Source organism: Lissotriton vulgaris, chromosome 6 (genome assembly GCF_964263255.1).
Source record: "Lissotriton vulgaris chromosome 6, aLisVul1.2, whole genome shotgun sequence".
In the NCBI taxonomy this organism is placed as follows: domain Eukaryota; kingdom Metazoa; phylum Chordata; class Amphibia; order Caudata; family Salamandridae; genus Lissotriton; species Lissotriton vulgaris.
This window is the reverse complement of record NC_141694.1, coordinates 649,818,717-649,842,238: the sequence shown is the minus strand read 5'-3', so window position 1 is coordinate 649,842,238 and position 23,522 is coordinate 649,818,717. Positions and strand designations below refer to the sequence as shown.

The window sequence follows — 23,522 nt, the reverse complement described above, 5'->3', positions numbered from 1 at the left end:
TTCGAGGGATGCGGAGGCGGAAAGAAGGTGGGGAAGGTGATGGACTGCCCGATGTGGAATGCTGTGACTACCTTGGGCAGGAAAGAGGGTCGCGTCCGCAACACAACTTTTTCCAGATGGAGAGAAAGGAAAGAAGGTTGTGAAGAAAGAGCGGAGAGCTCACTCACTCTCCTGGCAGAGGGGATGGCAACCAGGAATGCAGTCTTAAGAGTGAGAAGACGAAGTGGACAGTTATGAAAGGGAGCACACATCAGATAAGTCAGAACAAGATTCAAGTCCCACTGAGGCATCACAGAAGGAACAGGGGGAAACATACGAGTGATGCCCTTCAAGAACCTATTTACAACTCGGAACTTCAAAAGAGAGGGCTGATCAGGGAGCCTTAAGAAGGCGGAAATGGCAGAGAGGTAGCCCTTAAGAGAGCCCAGAGCAGAGCCCTGCTGGGCAAGAGAAAGAAGAAAGAGAAGAACCTCAGAAAGGGGGGCATAGAGTGGGTCCACAGTCTTTGCTGTGCACCATGCCACAAATTTGTTCCACCTGCAGGCGTATACCGATTTTGTGGAGGGACGCCTGGCTGCCAGAATCACATCACAGCCTTCAGGAGGCAAGTCAAATGGCCTGAAATGTCGCTGCTCAACCTCCACGCCTGGAGGTGGAGGTTGGACAGTTTCGGGTGGAGGAACGTCCCCTGCTGCTGCGACAGAAGGTCCTCGTGAAGAGGCCGACTAATCTGGGGATCAACTGACATGCTGAGTAGCTCGGTATACCAGTATCTTGGTGCCCAGTCTGGAGCCACAAGTATGACTTGGGCCCAGTCGCGACTGACCTTCAGCACTCTGGGCAGAAGTGGTGTAGGTGGAAAGGCGTACAACAGACCGCAGCTTCACTCGCGATGACAAGCGTCTCCGAGCAAGTGACGCTTTGGAAATTCCAACGCACAGATCTGATGACATGGCGCGTTCTCTTCTGTGGCGAAAAGATCTAACCAAGGCTCTCTCCACTGCTGAAAGCGACCATGCGCCACTTCTGAGTTCAGATGCCATTCGTGATCCATCATGCACCGACGGCTGAGTTAGTCTGCCCTGGCGCTCAGGGAACCTGCCAGGTGTTGAACCACCAGGGTCACACCCTGATGTTCCAGCCACTGGCAGAGGCGCAGAGCCTCCTGGCACAGGGTCCACGACCCCACAACGACCTGTTTGTTGCAGTACCACATGGCGGTGGTGTTGTCCGTGAACACCTGCACTCCACTCCCCCGGATAGAGGGGAGGAATGCTTTCAGTGCAAGCCGGATCTCCAGCAGGCTCCAGAAGGTTGATGTGGAGCTGGGACTCCGCCGGAGACTAGAGGCCTCTGATCTCCACCTCTCCCATGTGGCCCCACCAGCCCAGGAGGGACGCATCCGTCACAACTACGTGCTACGGTTGGGGTAGGGAGAGGGATCTGCCGCTGACCCAATCGCAGTCCGTGAGCCACCACTGCAACTGTCTTGCAGTGCCCTCCGAGATCAAGACATGGTCGGACAAGTTGCCCTGATGCTGGGCCCACTGAAACTTCAGGTCCCACTGCAGAGCCTGCATCCGCCACCTGGCGTGATGCACCAGAAGGATGCAGGAGGCCATCACCCCCAGAAGCCGCAGCGTCAACCTGACCGAGACTCTGGATAAAGGCTGAAAGATCGGAATCCGAGCCTGAATATCCCGAACCTGCTGTTCAGGAGGATAAACTCGAAACTGCGCCGAGTCTACAACCGCTCCGATGAAGTAGAGCTTCTGAGAGGGGCACAGGTGTGACTTCAGCACATTGAGGAGTACCCCAGCAGGTGCTGGAGGTCGGCCGTAGTCTGGAAGTGGCTGACGACTGTCTGGGGCGAGCCCGCCTTCAACAACCAGTCGGCGAGATAGGGGAAGACTGACACCCCTAAATCTGCGCAGATGAGCTGTGAACCACCGCCATCACTTTCGTGAACACCAGAGGGGCGCTGGTAAGACGGAAGGGGAGCACGGTAAACTGAAAATGCTCGTGGCCTACCGTGAACCGCAGGTAGCGCCGGTGGGCCGGCAGGACGGGGATGTGAAAATAAGCATCCAGCAAGTCCAACGCTGCCATCCAGTCTCCCGGGTCTAGGGCAGCTAACACCTGAGCCAGAGTCAGCATCTTGAACTTCTCCTCCTGGAGGAAGCCGTTGACGTCCCACAGGTCCAAGATAAGGCGTAGGCCCCCTTTGCCCTTCTTGGGAACCAGAAAGTAGTGGGAGTAACAACCACACCCTCCTTCTGGCCCAGGAACGTGCTCGATGGCCCCCTTGGCCAAGATGGCCGTAACTTCCTCTGGCAGAAGTTGCCAGTGATCCCCCGACACGCAGTGGTATTGCGGTGGCATGGCTGGAGGAGTCGCTTCGAAGGGGAGGGAGTAGCCACTTCGGACGATTTGCAGCACCCACCTGTCCGATGTGATGGTGTGCCTGGGGAGGAGGTGATGGCGAACCCTGCCCCCCACTGGCGTTAAATGGGCCTGAAAACTCGGAAGGCTTTGAGGCGGATGCTGCGGGGGTGGATGTGGACAGGCCTCGCCATTGTCCCCTGGCAGCTCAGCTCGTCATGAACAATGGGATTCAGAAATCATCAGCACAGAGGGGAAATTGCTGTAGCAGCGATGGTGGTAAATACCGAATCATATCGATTCGGTATTTAAGAACTGGCAATCGGGATGTAGGTATATTTACCAAATTATTTACCGAATTCGGTAATTACAGAATCGGTAAATACCGATTCGGTAATTGCCATTCATTCCTATGTGCCTGGAGGCCCATAGGAATGAATGCCAATTACCGAATCGGTATTTACTGATTCGGTAATTTAAGGAAACATTGAAGGGTGGCAGGGTGTCACTTTGACACCCTGTTGCACCCCTCAAATATGTATAGGTGCACATGTTGCAGGCATACATGCCCTAAGGGCATGTATGTCTGCAACATGGCACAGTTTAAAAAGCAAAAAAATAGCTTTTTATAGGGTTTTCATTATTTACCACCAACTTCTAGTTGGTGGTAAATTATGAATTCTTACACCCCGTAGCACTGATTTCAGTGCTATCTACATCCCAAAATACAGATTCAGTATTTTTACCGATTCGGTATTTTACAGAATCAGTAAAATTAACTATTCTGTATTTTGACATGCCCCTACATATCAATATCCAAATACCGGACGGAAACGGCCGAAAATCGGTATTTTCGGCCGGTTCCGACCGGTATTTCGATACCTACATCGGGCCCCTGGTTCCGAAAGCTGCAGACAGGCTCAGCTCATGCTAGAGCACCATCTCACATAATTCCAAGCACTCTGCCTCCAGGATTGTTAAGGCCTGCCATAGGAGTGACTTATACGAGTATATGTGTCCATTTTAGGGTTAGATATAGGTATACTATATCTAAAGCAAAGGGTGATTACACCACCTTGCCCCAGCTGTGTTATCAGCCAGTTGTGTCTGTTTAGATGGCCAGCCAGGGGTGGTACAATACATGCTGCAGCCCCTGGTAGGCCTTGGGTGCACTTATGCCCTGGGTACCTATGGCACACTGTACAAGGACTTACAAGAGTGCCCCAATACCAATTAGATATGTACCTAAGGTACATGGAGGCCATTTTAACAGAGAGAGCAGGAAGCCTGGGGTCCTTGATAGCAAGATCCCAGGCCAACTATGTCGAAAACCAGCAAAACACTAGGCAAAAAGTTGGGGCGCAACCATAGTCAGATATCCACCTTCCTACAGAGGGGATACAAATCCAGTGTCGGGTGAAGTGTCCAAACAACTGGCCTCCCCTAGTTCACTTGCCCAGTCCTGAAAAGACTCCCGTGCCAGAGGGTCCTCAGACCTCTCCCAATCCGCCTCGCCCTCCATCTCCTGGTACTCAGGTTCAAATGATGGGGCCGGAAAATAGAAGTATTGCACTTCTTTCGAGGTCGAATGCGTCTGACGCCAGAACCGGATCGAGGGAGGGGAGGGGGGTGGGTGGGGCGGCATCGGGGGCGACACCCTAGGAGTCGACCCCGGCGGAGGAGTCGTTAGGTCGACCAGCGGCTAAACGGATCCGACGGGGCCCTGCGGCGTCGGGACCGAAGTCGCCGACGGCACCGGGGCCGAAGTCCATGACGGCGCCGGGGCAGAAGCAGCCGGTCCGCAAGGCCCAAAGGCGTTGCGGAACTTGACTGAGCTTTGAGCGACCTCATGGCCATGAGGAAGGCATCGATCATCTCCGGCGTCGCGTTCTGCCCAGGGACCGGCGGATATGGAGCAGGCCGCGACCTCTGCGGCATAGCCGAGTGGACATCGTCACGCGAGCATCGGCGCGGGGGGGGGGGGGGCTATAGGTGGTTGGGGGGGGCCTGTGGTGTCAAAAGAGTGGTGTCGTTTCTTCGACTTCTTGTGCCTCTTACCCGAGGACTTGGAACCCGACAAGTGGTTTCGACTCGGCGAGCTGTGATGACTCCGGCCCCACGACCGGTCCCTCAACCTCCTCCAGGACCGGGACCTTGAGTGGCACGGGGCCGACTGCCGGACCTCGAGGCGCTTACGGGACTGCTCCTAGCTTTCTACGTCAAGGCCCGGCAGTCGGGGCACGACTGGTCATCGTGGTCAGCCCCTAAGCAATACAGGCACCAGCGATGGGGGTCGGTAACCGACATCAGTCAGTTGCAGTCGACACAGGGTTTGAACCAGGGCATCCCTAGTGGCACCGATGGAGTCGTTCGACTCGAGAAACAGATCAAAAAGGATCAAAAAAGTTTAGTCAAAAAATTACTAAAGGGTACCACTTTTTCCAGATCGGCGCTTGCTGGCGGGGAAAAAAGAAGAACTGACGTCAGCGCACGAGGACGGCGTCTAAGTACTCCGGCGACGTCATTCCGGCGCCAACTCCAAACGCGGAGCCGCAGAAGACGCCTAGGGGTACTGCTATCCAAAAGTTTCCGGATCCAGACTGACGCCTGTGGATATTCTAAGGTAAGGAATCGAATACTAACTAGACTCTCGAACTGTCCAGTATTGAAGGGTTTTATTCCTAGTCCACTCCCAAGTGTCCTTTACCTTTAAAAATCTAATCGCAACTTTCTCCATAGAAGTCAATGGTGATTTGCGGATGTGTTTAGACACTGCACGCGTCTCCTGCGTCCCTACCTTGGGTGGTTCTTGGTTGCCCCAGCGGTTCTACAGGCCCTAGGCCTTGTCCCTATGTTCACAGCAGTACTTATACCACTTACTTAGTATATGCTTTGAGAGGCCCCTAGAGCACTACGTATACTGTGCTATTTTACTGTGTGCTAATTAAGTTTAACTTGTGTACTTTTGCCTCTTGCCTCATAAAGAGACTAGAGGGATGTGTTTAGAATAAATACATACATATTTTATATATACCTGGTGTAGTTCTCCTTTCATTTGGTCATTCACAAGTGTTGGACTTGGCCCATTTTCCCAAAATATTTCGCTTTTCACCCCCCTGTTTTAGGATGTCTACCCCATGGTAGAAAACTGTATTGGCTATGTGTGGTGTGAGACGCCATGTTAAATGTAATGCAATGGTGTGCACTTGTTAACCCCCATTGTAGAAATGTACCCTGGTAACATGCTGCATTTAAAATGGATGCCATGGCTGTGTGCTTTGTGCCGCCTGCCTGCAGTGGGTTGGCGGTCTAGTGTTTGAAGTGACAAGGTACACTATACTCCCCACAGTGACAGTTGAGGCTGGAACTGCCAGGGACCTTCTAGAAGCTTCCAGCCTTTCTGGTGTTTGTAGAGCGGTAGAGATGCCATGTGCTCAGTCAGAGCGTGGACTTGAGAGTGAGGGGACCTGCTGCCAGGGGTTGCCGCCGCATGGGCCTGTGTGCTGGCCCCTGAACCCATCTGTACCCCTCCACTGTCCACAGGGCCAGTGAGAGCCCGCTGCTGGAGTTCAGGCTGCTGTACCAGGAGTAGTGCCACGTTACAGGGGATGATGGTTCCGATGAGCTGCTGTCCTGTTCTGATGAGTACCCACTGACCGCTGACCTCGCCTAGCACCGCCTGCCTGCACCCTAGTGCTGTATTGCCCAAGCGCTATATGCAGATGGCCAGAGAGTAGAGAGGAGCGTGGGCCCTATGTCCATAGGTGGAACCCTTTATCTGTGGTAGCTACCTAGCTCCTTGTGAGCGCTATTTTCGCATTGCTGGTGAGGAGAGCTACCTGTCGTCCCTGAAGCCCCTGGTGGGACTGAGCACATCGTAAGCGCTATATTCAGGGTGCCAGGGGAAGAGGAGCTGAGGCCTGCAGCGCTGTGCTGTCAAAGCGCTATATTTCAATTCCCCTGCATGTGTGCTGCATTGTAGTGCGTCCAGAGTGCCTTATTCGTATTGACTGTGCTCTGCTTGCTGCCAAGGCGCTACAAGTGGGCCCAGGAGAAGAGGACCCTGCCTAAGGTGACCTACGTCAGCAATGCTGCCTAATGTTGTGTTTTTACGCCACTGGTAATGGTCCCCCCCTGATGCGGGTACTGGTTGCTAATATCATGCTCAGGATTTATGCCAAACATGTCTGTCTGATATCAGGCTGTGGTAATCTAGGTTTCCGCTGGATCTAGTGTGTCTAGGCCTCATGTGTTTAGATCCAGGGTGCCATATGCTGATAGACTGCCAATGTGTTTATGCTGATGGTATATGCCCCCATGTTAAATGTGTTCATGCTACTGGTTTAGGCTCCCAAGTTGGAGGTGCTCATGCTAAGGAAGGTTTCTAGGCCCTGTGTTCTGCCATGCAGCATGTGCTGATGCTTCTCCTAAGGTGCACACTGAGGAGTTCCTGCCTAATGTTTGATGCCAAATGATAATGCTTTGTTTCTTTATTACAGCCTTGACACGGATGGACTACCTTTCTCATTTATTCTTCATCATTGCGTAATGGTTCTTGCAGTGGCCCGATTGGCCCTGCCCTGTAAATAATCCCCTTTGTATATATTGTCCTGGCATCAGTTGGCGCAGTCTAGAGACTACTGTGGTTACCTACATGGTTAGTCTTGTATGTTTTATACAATACAAAAGTTATTCTTTTCATCTAATCTGGTGTGGTCTCTTTTTGTGGTGTGCCTTGTGTGTCGCCTGTGTGTACTGCATGGATGCTTTACACCTGTCCTCTGGAGTTTGGCCCGCCCGCTCTGCACCATGCTACCCCATGACTAACAACAAGATTATAGACTGGTAAAACAAGCTGCTTTACATTCCTTAAAGACTTAGCCTGAAGGCTGTTCTACACAGCTACCACGAGGATAGCTTTCTATAAAAGTGGTCTTTAAACCTACCATCAATAAGGGTCGTTAGACTGGTGCAAGGTGCCCACTAGATTAGTGGACAGCATATGCCAGACCACTTCTCACAGGAAACCGTGCACCCCAAGCCCAGTCAAGGTACTAGAGATCCCTGCCAGAAGCCCCAGAGGTATAGGCAGGGCAGAGGAGTACAGGGGAAGAGGAATACCCCAAGACTCCAAGGAGAAGAGGTAGAAACGAAAACAAAGGCCTCCATCTGAAAACACATACAGTGAACAAGGCAGCCAAACCTATCATAGCTTGAAGTACACACCCAGGACAGATCGGCGCCTCAGTGAATAGGGGCAGGCGTGAAAAAAAAGTAGTCTCACAAGGCTCTAGCAGAACAAGAAGCAGGAGCACCAGGGCCCACGCAAAGCACCCCGGCCGAAGACCAGAAGTGCAGGCAGACGCTGCTGGCCGTTGACAAGCACCACCAAACAGAACGCCCAAACTATGTCAGGCTCAAAACAAGGGCATGGACAGAAAACAAAATCCCGAATGACTCCTAGAAGGAGACCGCTCCGAATAGAGCCGAACCACGCAGAAGTGCGACCAGCTGGAAAAAAAGAGGAGAAACAAGTAAGAGGGACAAAGCCGTCAATACAGGAAAGAATCCCATCTAGATCACCTGACAGAGGGCCGAGCCAACCGACGGACAAAAAGGGCAAAAACACTGCAGCACAACACCGTAGACGGCAAAGCCACGACCAAGAAGCCGCACCAGCGGAATACAGCAACACCAGGACTGTCGAGGAACCTGCAAAGTGGAGTCCACACCCTCCCAGCGAAAGACAAAGCTATACAATAGCTACAAGTACCCCACTTAGGGTAGGACACATCTCAAATAAATTATGGGAACCACTCTTAGGGAATAAAATCCCGCATCAGAGAACAAACCCATAAAAACTGGGGCAGAAACCACAGAAAGCTTAGTAATCAGCCAAAAGGTATGCTCTTGCCAAACAAGGTCTGAACCAGCAGCCAACAGAAGAGGGGCCAACCAAGGGACCAACTAAGGGACCCCGAGGGCACAGCAAACAACACAAAGTGTAACTGTCACTTCAAACACCAGTCCAGGAGAAAATGGGATAACACCTCCCACAAAGTCCCGGAAGATCAACAAACCAGCCTACTGAGGAGGAGGAGGGGGGATGGAGCCCTGCAAGAAGACCCTGCATGGCGGAGTCCGCATGAGTGTTAAACAGAAGGACCCCGTCAAAGGGCAAGTCAACCAGACGCTACCTAATATTTTCACTAAAAACAGTATCACATAGCCAAGCATGGCGAAGGAGAGTCACAGAAGTGGCCATAGCACGGCCGAGAGCATCAGCAACATACAAGGCCGCACGAAAATAAACGCAGCCAACTCTCTACCATCCAACACATGGCCCCGCAGATCAGCACAGGCACCCTCATGGGAGATATGAGAAAGAAGGGACTTCACAGAGTCCCACAGGCTGGAAGTAGCCCTAGCCAACACACAGAGTGTCGAGTGCCCGCAAGGCAGCAATGGAAGGAGTGAAAACGTTATGCACCCATTAATCCAGCCACCGGGCTTCCCGAGACGGAGGAAACAACACCAAAGGCAAGGACGGAAAAGCCGTCAGTAGAAGAGAACCTTGAGAAGAAGGGTGGAATGAAAGGCAGACAGGGTCGTGTGGAGTCGAACGGCGGCAATGCAGGAGGGGGCTGAGGCACCGGATCACCTGTGGCAGGAAGACCCCAAGCCTCCAGAAGAGAATTTATGGAGAGACGCATCAAAATGAATGTAACAGCTCCTGTCCACCAGAGCCCTGGTGGAGAACTTCCAAAAAGGTTATCCATATGAAATGGAGGGACAGGTTCACCCATCCGCAGAATACCAGTGGCTGTGGAAATAGCCCGAACAAAGGTAACACTGGCCTCACTGGCCTCAGTAGCCCATTGCCGAGGAGAAAGTTATTCCTCAGTGGGCGACGGCTGCAGACTGAGCCGTCCGTCCCCATGTCCAAGGGGAAGCGGCCAGCCCTGGAATAGTGGGGGTTCCACAGATGAATGGGGAACCTGAGGGGCCCTAGGGGAAGGTGGAGAGACCGGTGGAAAAGCCAGCCGTGAGCCACAGAAAGAAGGGTTCGAGGATTTAGGCCGTGGGTACGGCGAGGAGCCCTCCCTGGAAGATGCCGGTGAAAAGGCAACAATGCTGCGCCCTGTCTCCGGGGAGGAAGACACCAACTGATGACAGACCTCAGGAGAGGAAGGAACCTCAGGAGACGAATCAAGAACCCAATGGCTCCGTGGAGTCTGCCACAGGCTCCTGATCAATGCCGAACAGAGCTGGAGTGGGTATTTGCGGCACCGACCTCTGATACCACATACTCCCCAGGAGAATGGGGCGGGGTCGATGTCGGTACGGCGAAGGAGCGCCGCCGAAAAAGTGCCGGTTCGGCCTCAGGCGGGGCAGCCGCCCGCGTCGAGGACCAAGAGGTACTTGGGAAAGCACCCCAACCAAGTCCCAGCCTCCACCCGTCACTCCACAGGAGCCGGGAAAGAAGGCTCCTTCCTCTGGTGAGGCAGCCACCTGCTCAGAGGACTGAGGGGGACTCAGGGGGCCAGCCCGGAGTCCCTGTGATCTCCTGCGACACCACAGGGGGCCCCGTACAGATTTGCAGTGAGGCAGGGACGCCAGGGGCCAAAGAGAGGAGCCCCGAAGGACTACACTTCGACGACAACACCCTCCTACGTCCTGAAGCTGAAACCTTCAGCGACGGAGCCGCCAGCGACTCTGCGGAAGTCCATGCGCGAAGCAAAGGACCCGCGGCTGTCTCAGGAGGTGGAGGAGGGGCCAAATAAGCCTGCATAGCCGCCTCGTAGGCTGTCATTTGGGCCCTAGTCACCCCAATGCCGGGAAACTGCGGGTAGGAAAGTGACAGGCGGGGGCGCACGTCCCTAGGGGAGCCGGCGCCCACCGCTGAAGGAGGACAAGGCCTCTGTAACAAGTTGAAGGACCTACCAGCCAGCGAACAACGCCGTGGCGAGGGACGATGTCACAGCCGGAACCGGTGGCGCCTTGCTTTCCTAGGAAGGGGACGGACGCTGGGATAACACCGAACTGGACAAGCGGGCTGACAGCAATTTCATCCGGCGCTCCCGTCGTGACTTAGGTTTAATGTGCTGACAAGCTTCAAAATCCGCCGAGTCGTGGTGCTCGCCCAGACACCTCATGCAAATCGGGTGAGGGTCCGTCGCTGACATGGTACGTGCACAAGAGGTACACGTCTTTAAGCCCGAAGGCATTCGCACACTGTTCCACTGAACGCCAAAGCGTGAAAAAGGGAAGAAGGCCTGAAAACAGGCCAGGACACGAAAGAGAAAAAAAACAGACGTAGGTGCGCCGGGGTGGGACTTATGTATTCTCGTTGACGTCACGGACAGGACGACGTCAGGGGGGAGTCACGTGGTGCCGTCCCTCCAGCGCGCAGGGATGCTGTGGCAAAAATTGTTCCTGATCCAGTCTCACGCCTGGGTATACGTCTACGTTAAGGAGTCTGCGGCTAGTTGTCTATATCCGAGGACCATGTTAAGCATTTGATGTACACATAGTCAGTAAATGAATTCACACTCAAAAACTGAACTCCAGGACAATTGTTTTTGTATAAAATATATACTGTTTATTTTAGGAACCAAGCAAACCTGGTACAGGAAAGCATTAAACACTTTTCAGTAAAAAGTTACTGGATATAGAACTGTTTGAAAATGCAATTAGAATTGTACTTTGTTTGATTTACAGGGGAGCAGTAGAATGCAACATCTAGCAAATACAGTACATTGGAATGAATAGGCTTTTTTAATAAATTGCAGGTAAGTTACTTTTCAGATTACTTTTTCTAACACAGTGCTGGATCCTAGATTCAGCACTGGGACATTTCCTGAAAACAGTTGAGTAAATGCATTTTAGTTTGTTGTACGATTTTTAAAGAATATTCTTGTATTTTAAAAGTTGACACTTGGAAACTTTTTCACATAGAACCACCAATGTTATCTTATGGGAGGAAATTCAATTCACAGGTAAGTTTCTTTCACGTTACTTTACCTACTCAGTGCTGAATACCTACATTCAGCACTGGGACCTTTCCTGCAAACAGTTAAGAGAATTCTTTTTGGTTATTTGTGCGATTTTTAAAGAATATTCTTAGTTTTCAAAAGTTGACACTTAAAAACTTTTTGGAGAAAAAGTGTCAATGTTATCCTATGAGGAAAAACGGGTTATTGGTTTCGAGGTAAGTACTTGGTTTTTGGAGTTAGGGTTCTGGGGTTAGACTCAGGGGTCTCCCAGGGTAAGTGATGCACTGTTGTTGCAGACTCAGTGGCACTAGGGCGGCAGGGTGCAGAGTGTTGAGGCCCAATGTTATCCTATGGAGGATAGGGGGACTCCGGTTGGTGGCTGCTGGCAAGCAGGACACAGGGTTGTTGGAGTCAAGCTTCTAAGGTTTAGCTCAGGGCAAGTTGGGGACCAAAGTAGCACCAAAGGTGCACCATCAGCGTCACTAGGGCGGCAGGGTTCAGGATGCTGTTTTGAGGTCGGGTGCCCTGTTGATTTCAATAGAAATTCTCTGGGACAAAGAAACACGGCAGGGTCGGGACGGGGATCTTCCTGGAGCGACCACCACTTCGAGGGGTAAGTTGGGATGTTGAGGGTTGGGTAGCCACCTCTGGGTTGGGCACACAAGGCCGTGGGGCGTCGGGTGCAGGGGTGCCTTTGGATGTCGGATTTTCTTACCTGCTATGGTCGTGGTAGGGGTGGTCCTCTGGATTGAGGCTGCAGGAGTCGTCTGGAGGCTTGAGGTAGGTCAGGGGTCACCGGATCTCAGGTCAGGATTGCTGGGGGGATAACCTTGTGGTATTTTTCCACTCTAGCTCGGGCCAGGTTTGGTGGGTGCAGAGTGGGCTGGATTTTAGGTTCCTGGCTGGCACCAGAAGCTGCAGTTTACACACGTCTGGTGTTCACGGGAGAAACAGTCTTGAAAGTGAAGGCATGCAGGTCCACAGGGGTTTGTGAGGCAGCTGGCTGCTGGACACGCCGGGGTATTACAGGAGCAGGTTTGATGGGAGACTAGCCTATAGGGCTGGGGTCAAGTCAGTGGGCGTTGTCCACTTGTAGTTGCTGGCTCTGAGGAAGGAAGGTTCAGGTGGCCCATAATACTAAATTTAGGGAGGTTACAGGTAGGTAAAGGGCAGGTAACAATGGGTCCCTTCCCTGGGGTGGGTACAGCCCCTATTCTGCCACTCTTCCAATGGCGGGGCCTCAAGGGTTTGCTTCACCTCGCCTCCCCCACCTTAGAGGTGGAGTTGGCAGAGGTCGGCACACCTCTCTTCCTCATTTGTTTTTCCCGTTGGTTCTCCCGCCCAAAGTGGGGGGTAGAACCAGTGGGGACCAGTTGCTGAAAGCAGAAAATGGTCTGAAGAGGCTCACAAAGGCGGCTTGCCTTTGAAGCCTCTCCTTCGTGAACCCTGTCCAACCTGGGGGAGGAGGCTTAGCACCTCGTCCCAGGATGTGCATTGTTTCAGGCCCCCGAGAGCAGCAAGCTCTCGACCCAGGGGTACAGAAACATGTCTGGTGGTGGCAGCCTAGGTAGCCACTCAGTCAGGTAACTAGGGGTTGGTCGAGTTTCAGGGGGCATCTGTAAGATGCCCTCTGTGGTGCATTTTACATTAAATCCCACACTGGCTCAGTGTGGGTTTAATGTGCTGAGAAGCTTGATACCAAACTTCCTAGTCTTCAGTGCACCAAGACATGCAGCCTGCAAGGCAGTGTTGTGAGTGTCATGGTACAGGGCCTCTAAGGGTGGCACAATAAGTGCTCCGGCCCTTAGAGGCCTTCTCTGGTCCCAGTGCCCTGGGTACCTTTGGTACCATTTACCGGGGGCTGACATGTGGCCAGAGATGCCAATTGGGTTTAGGCTTCAATGCAGTTTTAGGGAAGGAACATAGGCCCTGGGTAACTGATAAGCAGGAGCCCAGGGCACACTCAGTCAAGAAACATTAGCAATTCAGCAAAAAGTGGGGGCATACCATGCAAGAAAGAGGGCACTTTCTCACACAGATGGTTTTCTTGGATCGAAAAGAGGAGCAGGCTTGGCAAACCTTTTCTTCGTGCTCTGGTGATAGACAAAGGTTGCAGACCTTGAGATAGTCACTGTGAGGAAATTTAGATCTGGGGGAATTTTTTTAATTGAGTCCTTTCCATTTGCTTTAGGCCCTAATGAACAAGTTACTTACCTTCGGTAACGATATATCTGTAAGAAACAGTAGTTAGTATTAGATTCCTTACCTTAGAATATCCCCAGGCGTCAGACTGAATCCGGAAATTTTTGCGTAGCAATACCCCTGCGCATCGTTAGGCGTCGTCTCTGGCTCCGTGTCCGTCGTCGGCGTCGTCTGCGCCGGAATGACGTCTTCGGAGTACTCAGACGACGCCCATGCGCGTTGACGTCCGTTCTTAGATACAGCTTTTCCGTGCCAGATACGCAGAGCCATGCTAGAACTAACACTGGTGCCAAGAAACTAGGGCCCTGAAAGGGGATGACCTTAACCCTAGGTATCAGTTCGCAGAACGGGGAGGATGGGTGGGGCGGTAAGGGATCGAATACTAACTACTGTTTCTTACAGATATATCGTTACCGAAGGTAAGTAACTTGTTCATCTGAAAGAAACACGCTAGTATTAGATTCCTTACCGTAGAATAGATACCCCAGCAATACCAACCCCGGTGGTGGGTCTGCGAACCAATAATCACACCAGAAAGTCCTGGAGGACGGAACGGCCAAAGAAGCCATCCCTCCGGACTGGACTGTCCAGGCAGTAGTGCCTCGCAAAGGTGTGCAGCGAGGCCCACGTAGCCGCCTGGCAAATGTCCTGCAGGGGGGACTCCCCGACCCAGGGCAGTAGTAGCCACCGTGGCCCGAGAGGAATGGGCCCGGAGCCCAACTGGAGGCTCCTTTCTAGCCAAGGAGTAGCATGCCTTAATGCATAAGACGACCCACCGAGAGATGGTCCGCTTATGCACCGCCCGTCCCTTCTTTGCACCCACATAACCAACAAAGAGTTGGTCATCCACCCGGAACTGGCGTGTGTGATCCATATAGAATGAAAGCGCACGTTTTGGGTCCAGACGATGGAGACGCTCTTCATCCTTTGAAGGATGCGGAGGCGGAAAGAAGGCGGGCAAGGTGATGGACTGCCCGATGTGAAAAGCAGAGACTACCTTGAGCAGGAAAGAGGGTCTTGTACGCAACACCACTTTGTCCGGATGTACAGACAGGAAAGGAGGTTTGCAAGATAGAGCCTGGAGCTCACTCACTCTCCTGGCAGAGGTGATGGCAACCAGGAAGGCTGTCTTCAAAGTGAGCAGACTGAGAGGGTTCAAGATTTAAGTGGCTCAAAGGGAGCGCACATCAGGAAGGTAAGAACCAGGTTCAAGTCCCACTGAGGCATCACAAAGGGAACAGGTGGAAACATGTGCGTGATGTCCTTTAGAAAACTAGTTACTATAGGGGACTTGAACAAAGAAGGTTGATCAGGCAGCCTTAGAAAGGCCGAAAGGGCAGAAAGGTAGCCCTTGATAGTCCCCAGAGCAGAGCCCTGCTGGGCAAGAGAAAGAAGGAAGGGAAGAACCTCAGAAAGAGGGGCAGAAAGAGGATCCACAGCCTTTGCTGTGCACCATGCCACAAATCTGTTCCACTGGAAGGCGTATACCGACTTTGTGGAGGGACGCCTGGCTGCCAGAATAACATTACAGACTTCAGGAGGTAAGTCAAATGGCCTCAACTGTCGCCGCTCAATCTCCAAGCATGGAGGTGGGGACTGGACAGGTTCGGGTGGAAGACCGTCCCCTGCTGCTGCGACAGAAGGTCCTCCTGAAGAGGCAGACAGATCGGGGGACAGACTAACAAATGAAGTAGCTCGGGATACCAGTACCTTCGAGCCCAGTCCGGAGCCACAAGGATGACTTGGGCCCGGTCGCGCTTGATTTTCTTCAGCACTCTGGGCAGAAGTGGTATAGGTGGAAAGGCGTATAACAGACCGCAACTCCACTAGCGACGAAATGCGTCACCGAGCGAATGCCGCCTTGGAAATTCCAACGCGCAGAACTGATGACATTGCGCGTTCTCTTCGGTGGCGAATAGATCTAACCAAGGCTCTCCCCATTGCAGAAAGATGCCTTGTGCCACGTCCGAGTTCAGACGCCATTCGTGATCCATCGAGCACCGTCGGCAGAGTTAGTCCGCCCTGGCGTTCAGAGAACCTGCCAGGTGGTGAACCACCAGGGTCACGCCCTGATGTTCCAGCCACTGCCAGAGGCGCAGAGCCTCTTGACAGAGGGTCCAGGACCCCACACCGCCCTGTTTGTTGCAGTACCACATGGCGGTGGTGTTGTCCGTGAACACCTGCACTGCACTCCCTCGGACAGAGGGGAGGAATGCCTTCAGTGCCAGACGAATGCCAGCAGCTCCAGAAGGTTGATATGGAGATGGGACTCCGCCGGAGACCAGAGGCCTCTGATCTCCGTCTCTCCATGTGGCCTCCCCAGCCCTGGAGGGACGTGTCCGTCACAACTACGTGCTCCGGTTGGGGAAGGGAGAGGGATCTGCCGCTGACCCAATTGCGGTCCGTGAGCCACCACTGCAGCTGTCTCGCAGTGCCCTCCGAGATCAGGACATGGTCGGACAGGTTGCCCTGATGCTGGGCCCACTGAAACTTCAGGTCCCACTGCAGAGCCCGCATCCGCCACCGGGCGTGATGCACCAGAAGGATGCAGGAAGCCATCAGCCCCAGAAGCCGTAGCGTCAACCTGACCGAAACCCGGGATAAAGGCTGAAAGAGTGGAATAAGAGCCTGAATATCCCGGACTTGCTGCTCGGGAGGATAGACCCGAAACTGCGCCGAGTCGAGAACAGCTCCGATGAAGAGGAGCTTTTGGGAGGGACACAGGTGTGATTTCGGCACGTTGATGGAAAACCCCAGCAGGTGCAGGAGATCCGCCGTCATCTGGAGGTGGTTGACGACTGCCTGGGGCGAGCCCGACTTTAACAACCAGTCGTCGAGGTAGGGGAAGACTGAAACCCCTAACCTGCGCAGATGAGCTGTGACCACCGCCATCATTTTGGTGAACACCCGTGGGGCGCTGGTAAGCCCAAAGGGGAGCACGGTGAACTGAAAGTGCTCGAGGCCTATTGTGAACCGCAGGTAACGCCGGTGGGCCGGCAGGATGGGGATGTGAAAGTAAGCATCCTGCAAGTCCAACGCGACCATCCAGTCTTGCGGGTCTAGGGCAGCCAAGACCTGATCCAAAGTCAACATCGTTAACTTCTCCATCCGGAGGAAGCCGTTGACGTTACGTAGGTCCAAGATAGGGCGTAGGCCCACTTTGCCCTTCTTGAGAACCAGAAAGTAGTGGGAGAAACAACCACACCCTCCTTCTGGCCCAGGAACGCGCTCGATGGCCACCTTGTCCAAGAGGGCCGAAACTTCCTCCTGCAGAAGTCGCAAGTGGTCCCCCGACACGCAGTGGTACTGAGGTGGCATGGCTGGAATGGTCACCTCGAAGGGGAGGGAGTAGCCCCTTCGGACGATTTGCAGCACCCACCTGTCCGATGTGACAGAGCGCCAGTGGGAGAGGTGATGGCGAACCCTGCCCCCCACGGGCGTCACATGGGCCTGAAAACTCGGACTAGCAAGGTTTTGAGGCAGATGCTGCGTGAGCGGGTGCAGACTGGCCTCGCCGTTGTCCCCGACCGCCTCCCCGGCGGTTTCCACGGCCGCCACCGCGCTGAAGATTCTGTTGAGGCGGCGTGTGGCTGGCGGCCCGTGTGGGGGCGCCCCTTCCTTGGCCACAAAAGGAGCTAAAGGCACCCGACTGCTGGCGCGGGGCCGAGAGGCCCAAGGACTTGGCCGTAGCCCTGGAGTCCTTAAATCGCTCAAGCGCGTGGTCTGCCTGGTCGCCAACAGGCGACGGCCATCAAACGGCATGTCCAGTAGAGTAGCCTGTACATCAGCCGAAAAATTGGCGCACCTCAACCAGGCGTGGCGTCGAACCGCCACTGTCGTACCCATCGCTCTGCCCAGTGTATCGGTGGTATCCAGTCCGCACCGGATAGAGTACCGTGCCGCATCTCGACCCTCCACTAGGGTTTGGGCGAGTTTAGCCCTGACCTCCTCAGGGCATTGTGGCAGCACGTCCACAACCGTGTCCCACAGGGTGTGGGTGTAGCGGCCCAAGAGGCATGCGGTATTGACTGACCGCAGTCCCAAACTAAGGGACGAGAACACTTTCTTGCCAAACTGTTCAAACCTCTTGGATTCCCTGTCGGGAGGAGCCGAAGGGAACGCGGTCTAGAAGTTAGAGGCCTGGATAACCAGGCTCTCGGGGGTGGGGTGGGTCGACCGGAAGCTAGGGTCACCCGGAGCCGGGCGGTAGCGTCTGGCCACGTACCTGTCCACAGGCTGTCCTGAGGCGGGCTTGTATGAAGTGCCCAGCGGAACGTCACATAAGGCCTCATTGAACGGCAGCAGAGGCTCAACCGAGCTTGACTGCGGTTTGCGGACCTCGGTGAGGAGATTAGTCCTCACAGCCACTGAGGGGAGCGTAAGGTTTAAGGCCTTAGCCGCCCGCATCAACACTACGCTGTAGGCTGCCCCCTCCTCTGTACCCACGGTAGGAGGGGAGACAAAACCAGTGTCTGGAGAGAGGTCCAGGCCACTGGCTTCCCCAAGCTCCACTGTCCAGTCCGTTTGGTCCTGACACTCCTGTGTCAGAGGGTCCTCAGACCCCTCCCAGTCCTCATCGTCACCCAATTCCTGGTAGCCAGGATTAACAATCGAGGCTCGTTCGTTTAAGTGGAATGTGCCTATTGCCGTCTCCCAACGGGGCCGTGTCAACGGCTGAACAGGAGCGACAGAGGGACTGGGGCCGGAGTCGACCGAAGTCTGTGCCGGTGGTGACATCCTCGGGGATGGCGCCGGCGAGGTCATAAGGTCGACCCGGATCCAGATCCGGTTGGGCCTGCGGCGCCGGGACCGAAGTTGCCGGCGGCATCGTGGCCGAAGCCGCGGACGGCGTCGGAGCACTCGACCCGCTAGGCCCAGGAGCCGGGCCCACTGGGCCCGAAGGCGCCGTGGGGCCTGGCGGAGAAGAGCGCGACCTCATGGCCATGAGGTACTGCTCGATCTCCTCCCGCGTCGCATCGTGCTCAGGGACCCGTAGGTATGGGGCAGGATGCGACGCTTGCGACGTCGGCGGAGCCGCGTGTATAGTGCCACCCAAAACCCCGGCCGCGTCGGGCGAGCATCGGGGGCGGTCGGAGGAGCGATGACGCCGCTCCGACCTCTCATGCCTCTTACCTGAGGAGGAACCAGAAGACCGATGCCGACTTCCGGAGCTGCGAGGGCTCCGACCCCGCGACCGGTCCCTAGACCTACCGTGGGACCGGGACCTCGAATGGCGCGGGCCGACTGCCGGAGCTCGAGCTGCTTGCGGGACCGCTCCCGCCTAGCCTTCGACGTCAGGGCTCGACAGTCGGAACAGGATCGGTCGTCATGGTCGAGGCCTAGGCACTGCAGACACCGGCGATGGGGGTCGGTATTCGACATCAGTCGACTACACTTCGAGCAGGGTTTGAACCCGGGCATCCCTACCGGCACCTGAAGAGTCGAGAACGACTAGAAGAGGATCAAAAATGATCAAAAAAGTTTTAGTCAAAAAGTGACTAAGGGGTAGAGCTTCTCCGGATCTACGCTAGCTGGCGCGGAAAAAAGAAGAACTGACGTCAGCGCGCATGGGCGGCGTCTAAGTACTCTGACAACGTCACTCCGGCGTAGACGACGCACGTGGTGCCAGAGACAACGCCTAACGACGCGCAGGGATATTGCTACGCAAAAAATTCCAGATCCAGTCTGACGCCTGGGGATATTCTAAGGTAAGGAATCTAATACTAACCTGTTTCTTTCAGGTGGTGCCGATAGGTCCAAAGGCCCGCGTCGACGTCCGAAATCGAGGATTTGGGAGGGTGCGCGTCGAAAGGCACGCAAACAAAACAATACCGTCAAGTGTGATAAGTTGCGCATCTAAAGAGGTTTGGAACACTGTACCGAAGCGGAGCGCAGCAAGTCACACCGATCCCGATGGCGGAAAAAAACTATCTGAGGATGGTGTCGATGCCCATGCGCACTATCGTCCAAGGGAGGAGTCATCTATCTAGTGACCACAAAGACTTCTTCAAAGACAACAACAAACTGTAAACATCTGAGCCCAACACCGGATGGCGATCTATGCACAAGTATGTATCCTGCAGCTCATATACTTCGAACAATTATGTTTAGGGCTGTGAAAAATAGGAGGAGCTGCTCCATCTTTCACACTGTTTTTGCCTGAGCCAAATTTGAGCTCATAGGATTGAAAGGCTCTAAAGACCCATGTAGGAACAATTGGGCCTATTACTTCAGTAGATGACAAAACAGATTCAGCTTGTAAAGGTCTTTGTGTGCAATCCGTTACGCAGATAGGAATAAGTCCATATACAGCCTATACGCCAAGAAATAATTTCTTGAGTAGTTATTCAATGCCACCAATGTACCTTATCATAGACTGGAAACCTTATCCGAAATTCCTTCTCCTCTTCTTCATCTTCGCTTTTTTCTGTCACATGACTTTTACTTTTGGTCTTATACAGACTGCTTTCCTCTGCCTCTCGTTTTCGTTCACAGCTCTCCTGTTCTTCCCACTCATTAATGATGGCCTGGAAAATAAACATAATATGAGCAAAGCAATGAAAAATGCTAAAAGAGTAAAAGGTGCAAGCCTGAACAGAGAGACTCAGGATTTCCAATGTATTATGATTCAGTTATTAATTCACATTTAACTTGGAAAATCATTTTTAACAAGCAGCCACTTCCTTTGCTTACAGCCACTAAACACATCCTTTTTTTAATTAAAAAAACTGTTCTGGCCATTACTGTTGAAAGGGACGACAAAGTCCTAACGCTGTGCATGTTTACATATCCTCAAAAAAATGTAACTTAACAACTTGGGCAATCACATGCCATTTAAGGCTCTACGTATAAGCTTTACCTAGTGACAATTCACTTAGAGAGTACTCAAGTATCCTTATTCCATGAGTGAACAGCAAAGCCTGTTTAGTGTTTTTATTGGTATGTTGGTACCAACAGTTTACCCAAGTTTAAATTCAGGATCAAAGGTACTTGAGTGGACTGGGTGAGTAACTTTCACAAGGAATTGTTAAAAATAGAGAGCTCATAATTTTCTGTTTTAATTCTCACATTCTTAAAACCATTTTTAGGCATTTTATTTTTTAACTATGTCAAGATAAGGGTATTTTACTAAATCCACTTCACTGGAGTAATGTTGCTTACCATCTCCGGCAAAAGGTGCGTCATACATCTAGTGATTCAGCATGATACTGCCAGAATCGATTGTTAGCCACCTCTTCTTTAGAATACAGCCATGTCCCGTTATTTTTATTGTGCTATTTATGGACAACTTTCAGGTGTAAAGAAATGCTTGTGCACATCACTGAACACTTTGCATTATAGTGATAAGTGCAATTATGAATGACACTGCTTCATAACTAAGGAATACATTTGCAATTAATTTTGTGATACTATAATGTGTCCTTAAATAAAATAAATCTTACCTGACAGATATGCCTGAACAATTTCAGTGATTTTTGGTCCATTTCACCAACACAAAGCACATGTGACCGCAGATAGAGCAAAGCATTCACCAGCAGCTGCTCTTTCGTGGGACAAGCCCGCGGATCATTCACTTCAGATATGTTTGCAGTTGAATATTTCAAAGAGAGCTGCTTAATGCCTCTGAGGCTATCCAGGGAATTTACTGAGCACAGCACATCAGCATGGGAGAGATACGAAGGAAAAGAGGGGCTCAGAGAAGGAAAGGCTATAAGAGAAGTGACGAGATCAGTGAGTTTAGCTGGAGTAACCAAACTGCTGTTTAGAACTGCGTAGACTTCAGCAGCTATAAGTCTCATTCCATGCTGCATCTGCAATATGGCCGCCTGCAGTGGAACTGCAACATCTGGGTACAAGGTATAATCTTCTGCCAATTTTTTCCGGAACTTATGATGTGACTGCTGCCATGTTGCTTCTTCATTCAAAAGATTTTGAATTGATTGCCGTGACTTAGGGCCGTTTCCAAGTAAGATCTGTGTAAGACGGTAAGAAAGGTCCTGGACATGGGACACCTGTGCAATACGTTCAACATAATTTTTTATCTCCTGGTATAAGTTGACATATGAGGGTTTGTCTGGTCGGTAAGCTTGTTTTTTAGAAAGGTGAGCTATGTGTTCTCTGAGATACTGCATTCTTTGTTCCAGTATCCTGACAATACAAAAAAACAGCAAATTAGTTAGACCACTCATAATAATATTCTCCTAACAGGTATTTAAAATGAAAAGTAGCTTCTTAGGACATTTCCTAATCATTGATCTAAGTAACCTTCTTTAATAGGGTTCAGACAGGATGTGTGCACACCTTATACATTTGCAACATCTAAATGCAAAACATTTAAAAAATGACTCAATGGAGGCATCATTGCCCAATTTTCTGGCATATCCAAAAACAATTTATGAATGTTAGTTTTCAGTGAGTTCCAGTACGAACTGTCTCATTCCCTGAAGCACATGATATTGCACTCTCATAACATATCCTCACTGTATAAGGTGAATATGCTGAAATACTAAACATCTTAAAATGACTGAAAGGTAAATGCTTAAACAGAGAACAGGTCAACTTGACAGTTTCTTAAAATGTTTGCAGGCCTGTTTTAGCGAAGTTCAAGGTCATACATTCTATGCATTAGGATTAGGGGCCTGGAAATACAGTATCCAAATAGCAGATACTCTTTAGTGTTATTTATTTTCTTAAACTGCACTGTTTGCTCAGCATGCATAACCTCCATTTGTATTTGCTTGTCTTACACTGGAGCATATTGGCATGGGCACAGAAAATAGAGTAATTGCTGCAAGAGGAAGCAGACACAGAGAGAACACTAAAAACAGCTGGCAGTGACAGATCAGTTTGAGCTACAGACCCCCTCAGTTCCACTGATGTATAAAAAAAGAACAGATCAACAGAACTAATAATTGAGCAGCTTTATTACTGAAGAAATGCCAAAGGTAACATAAAGGAGATTGCGTTTAAGTTTCTACGATCAATGATAACAAAGTATAAGTCATTCACAATGGTGTTGATGCCAATACTCAAAAATACCCTTCCACTAGAACAAACAGCAGGGAGGCTAGCGCCAACACTCCACATTGAGTGAACTCTATATTGAGTGGACTCTGCTTGCTCTGCAGGTGACCTTCTCTCACCAGCTTGGCTCTCTACTGGCCTTATAAAGACTGTGCTGGTATAAGTGAAGAGTGTTTGGCCCCGGATGAGGAGAAACTTAAGTTAATGAGATCAGAAAGCAATAAATATGTCAAGGACCAGTCAATGAACACGGTTCTCATATACACAAAATAAAAAAAACGGAACTCAACAGTATTTAGTGTCTCTAGACCCAAAACATTCAATGGTTCTGTTCAGTTGCATATTCCACTTAAAAAGGAGATTGTAGCAAAAGCCTCCATTAACTTTCTTCTCAATGACTGCAGATCCCCAGTCCACTGAGAAATCATAACACTGCAGAAAAACTTCCAGCAAACCATGAAATAAACTATACAATTCCCATCTTTACAAATGCTACGCCTCCGCCTATGAATGGATGGGAAACCCTGAAGATTCTGTCTTATGAATGCATCTACAGAAATACATCCAGATACATCTATGAGAACAGAAAGCATTTTTGGACAAGCTTCTCAGATGGTCAGCAAACGGCCTGACATCCTGAAAATATTGCAAGACACAAAGCAGTCAATGCTTTAAATTCTGCAGCCACAAATAAGGATCACCACCATAAACGTCAGCAATAATGCACACACCAGGCCTTCCAAAAGAAACTGACAACAGAATTGTTCAAATTCCCATCCTCTTCCTACAGCTGCGCTACACTGCATAAGGCTGCTCATTCATTAATCCATCAACTACATCAAAGTAAACAAAGCAACTTTTAACCATAGCAAACTAAATACTATATTGACACGTAAAACATCCTGAAAATCAAGTAGC

The 23,522-nt window shown here is 51.6% G+C and overlaps 1 protein-coding gene across 1 annotated transcript in view; it reads right to left on the bottom strand.

Moving 5' to 3' along the window:
• Positions 1–23,522, bottom strand: part of MDN1 (midasin AAA ATPase 1) — a 2,142,100-nt gene that overhangs the window by 803,500 nt on the left and 1,315,078 nt on the right. Inside the window, exons 63-64 of the mRNA XM_086926648.1 lie at positions 21,023–21,728; positions 19,946–20,107 (exon numbers count right to left, since the gene is read on the bottom strand). Coding sequence (XP_086782774.1) covers positions 19,946–20,107; positions 21,023–21,728 — 868 coding nt within the window. The remainder of the gene's footprint in view (positions 1–19,945; positions 20,108–21,022; positions 21,729–23,522) is intronic.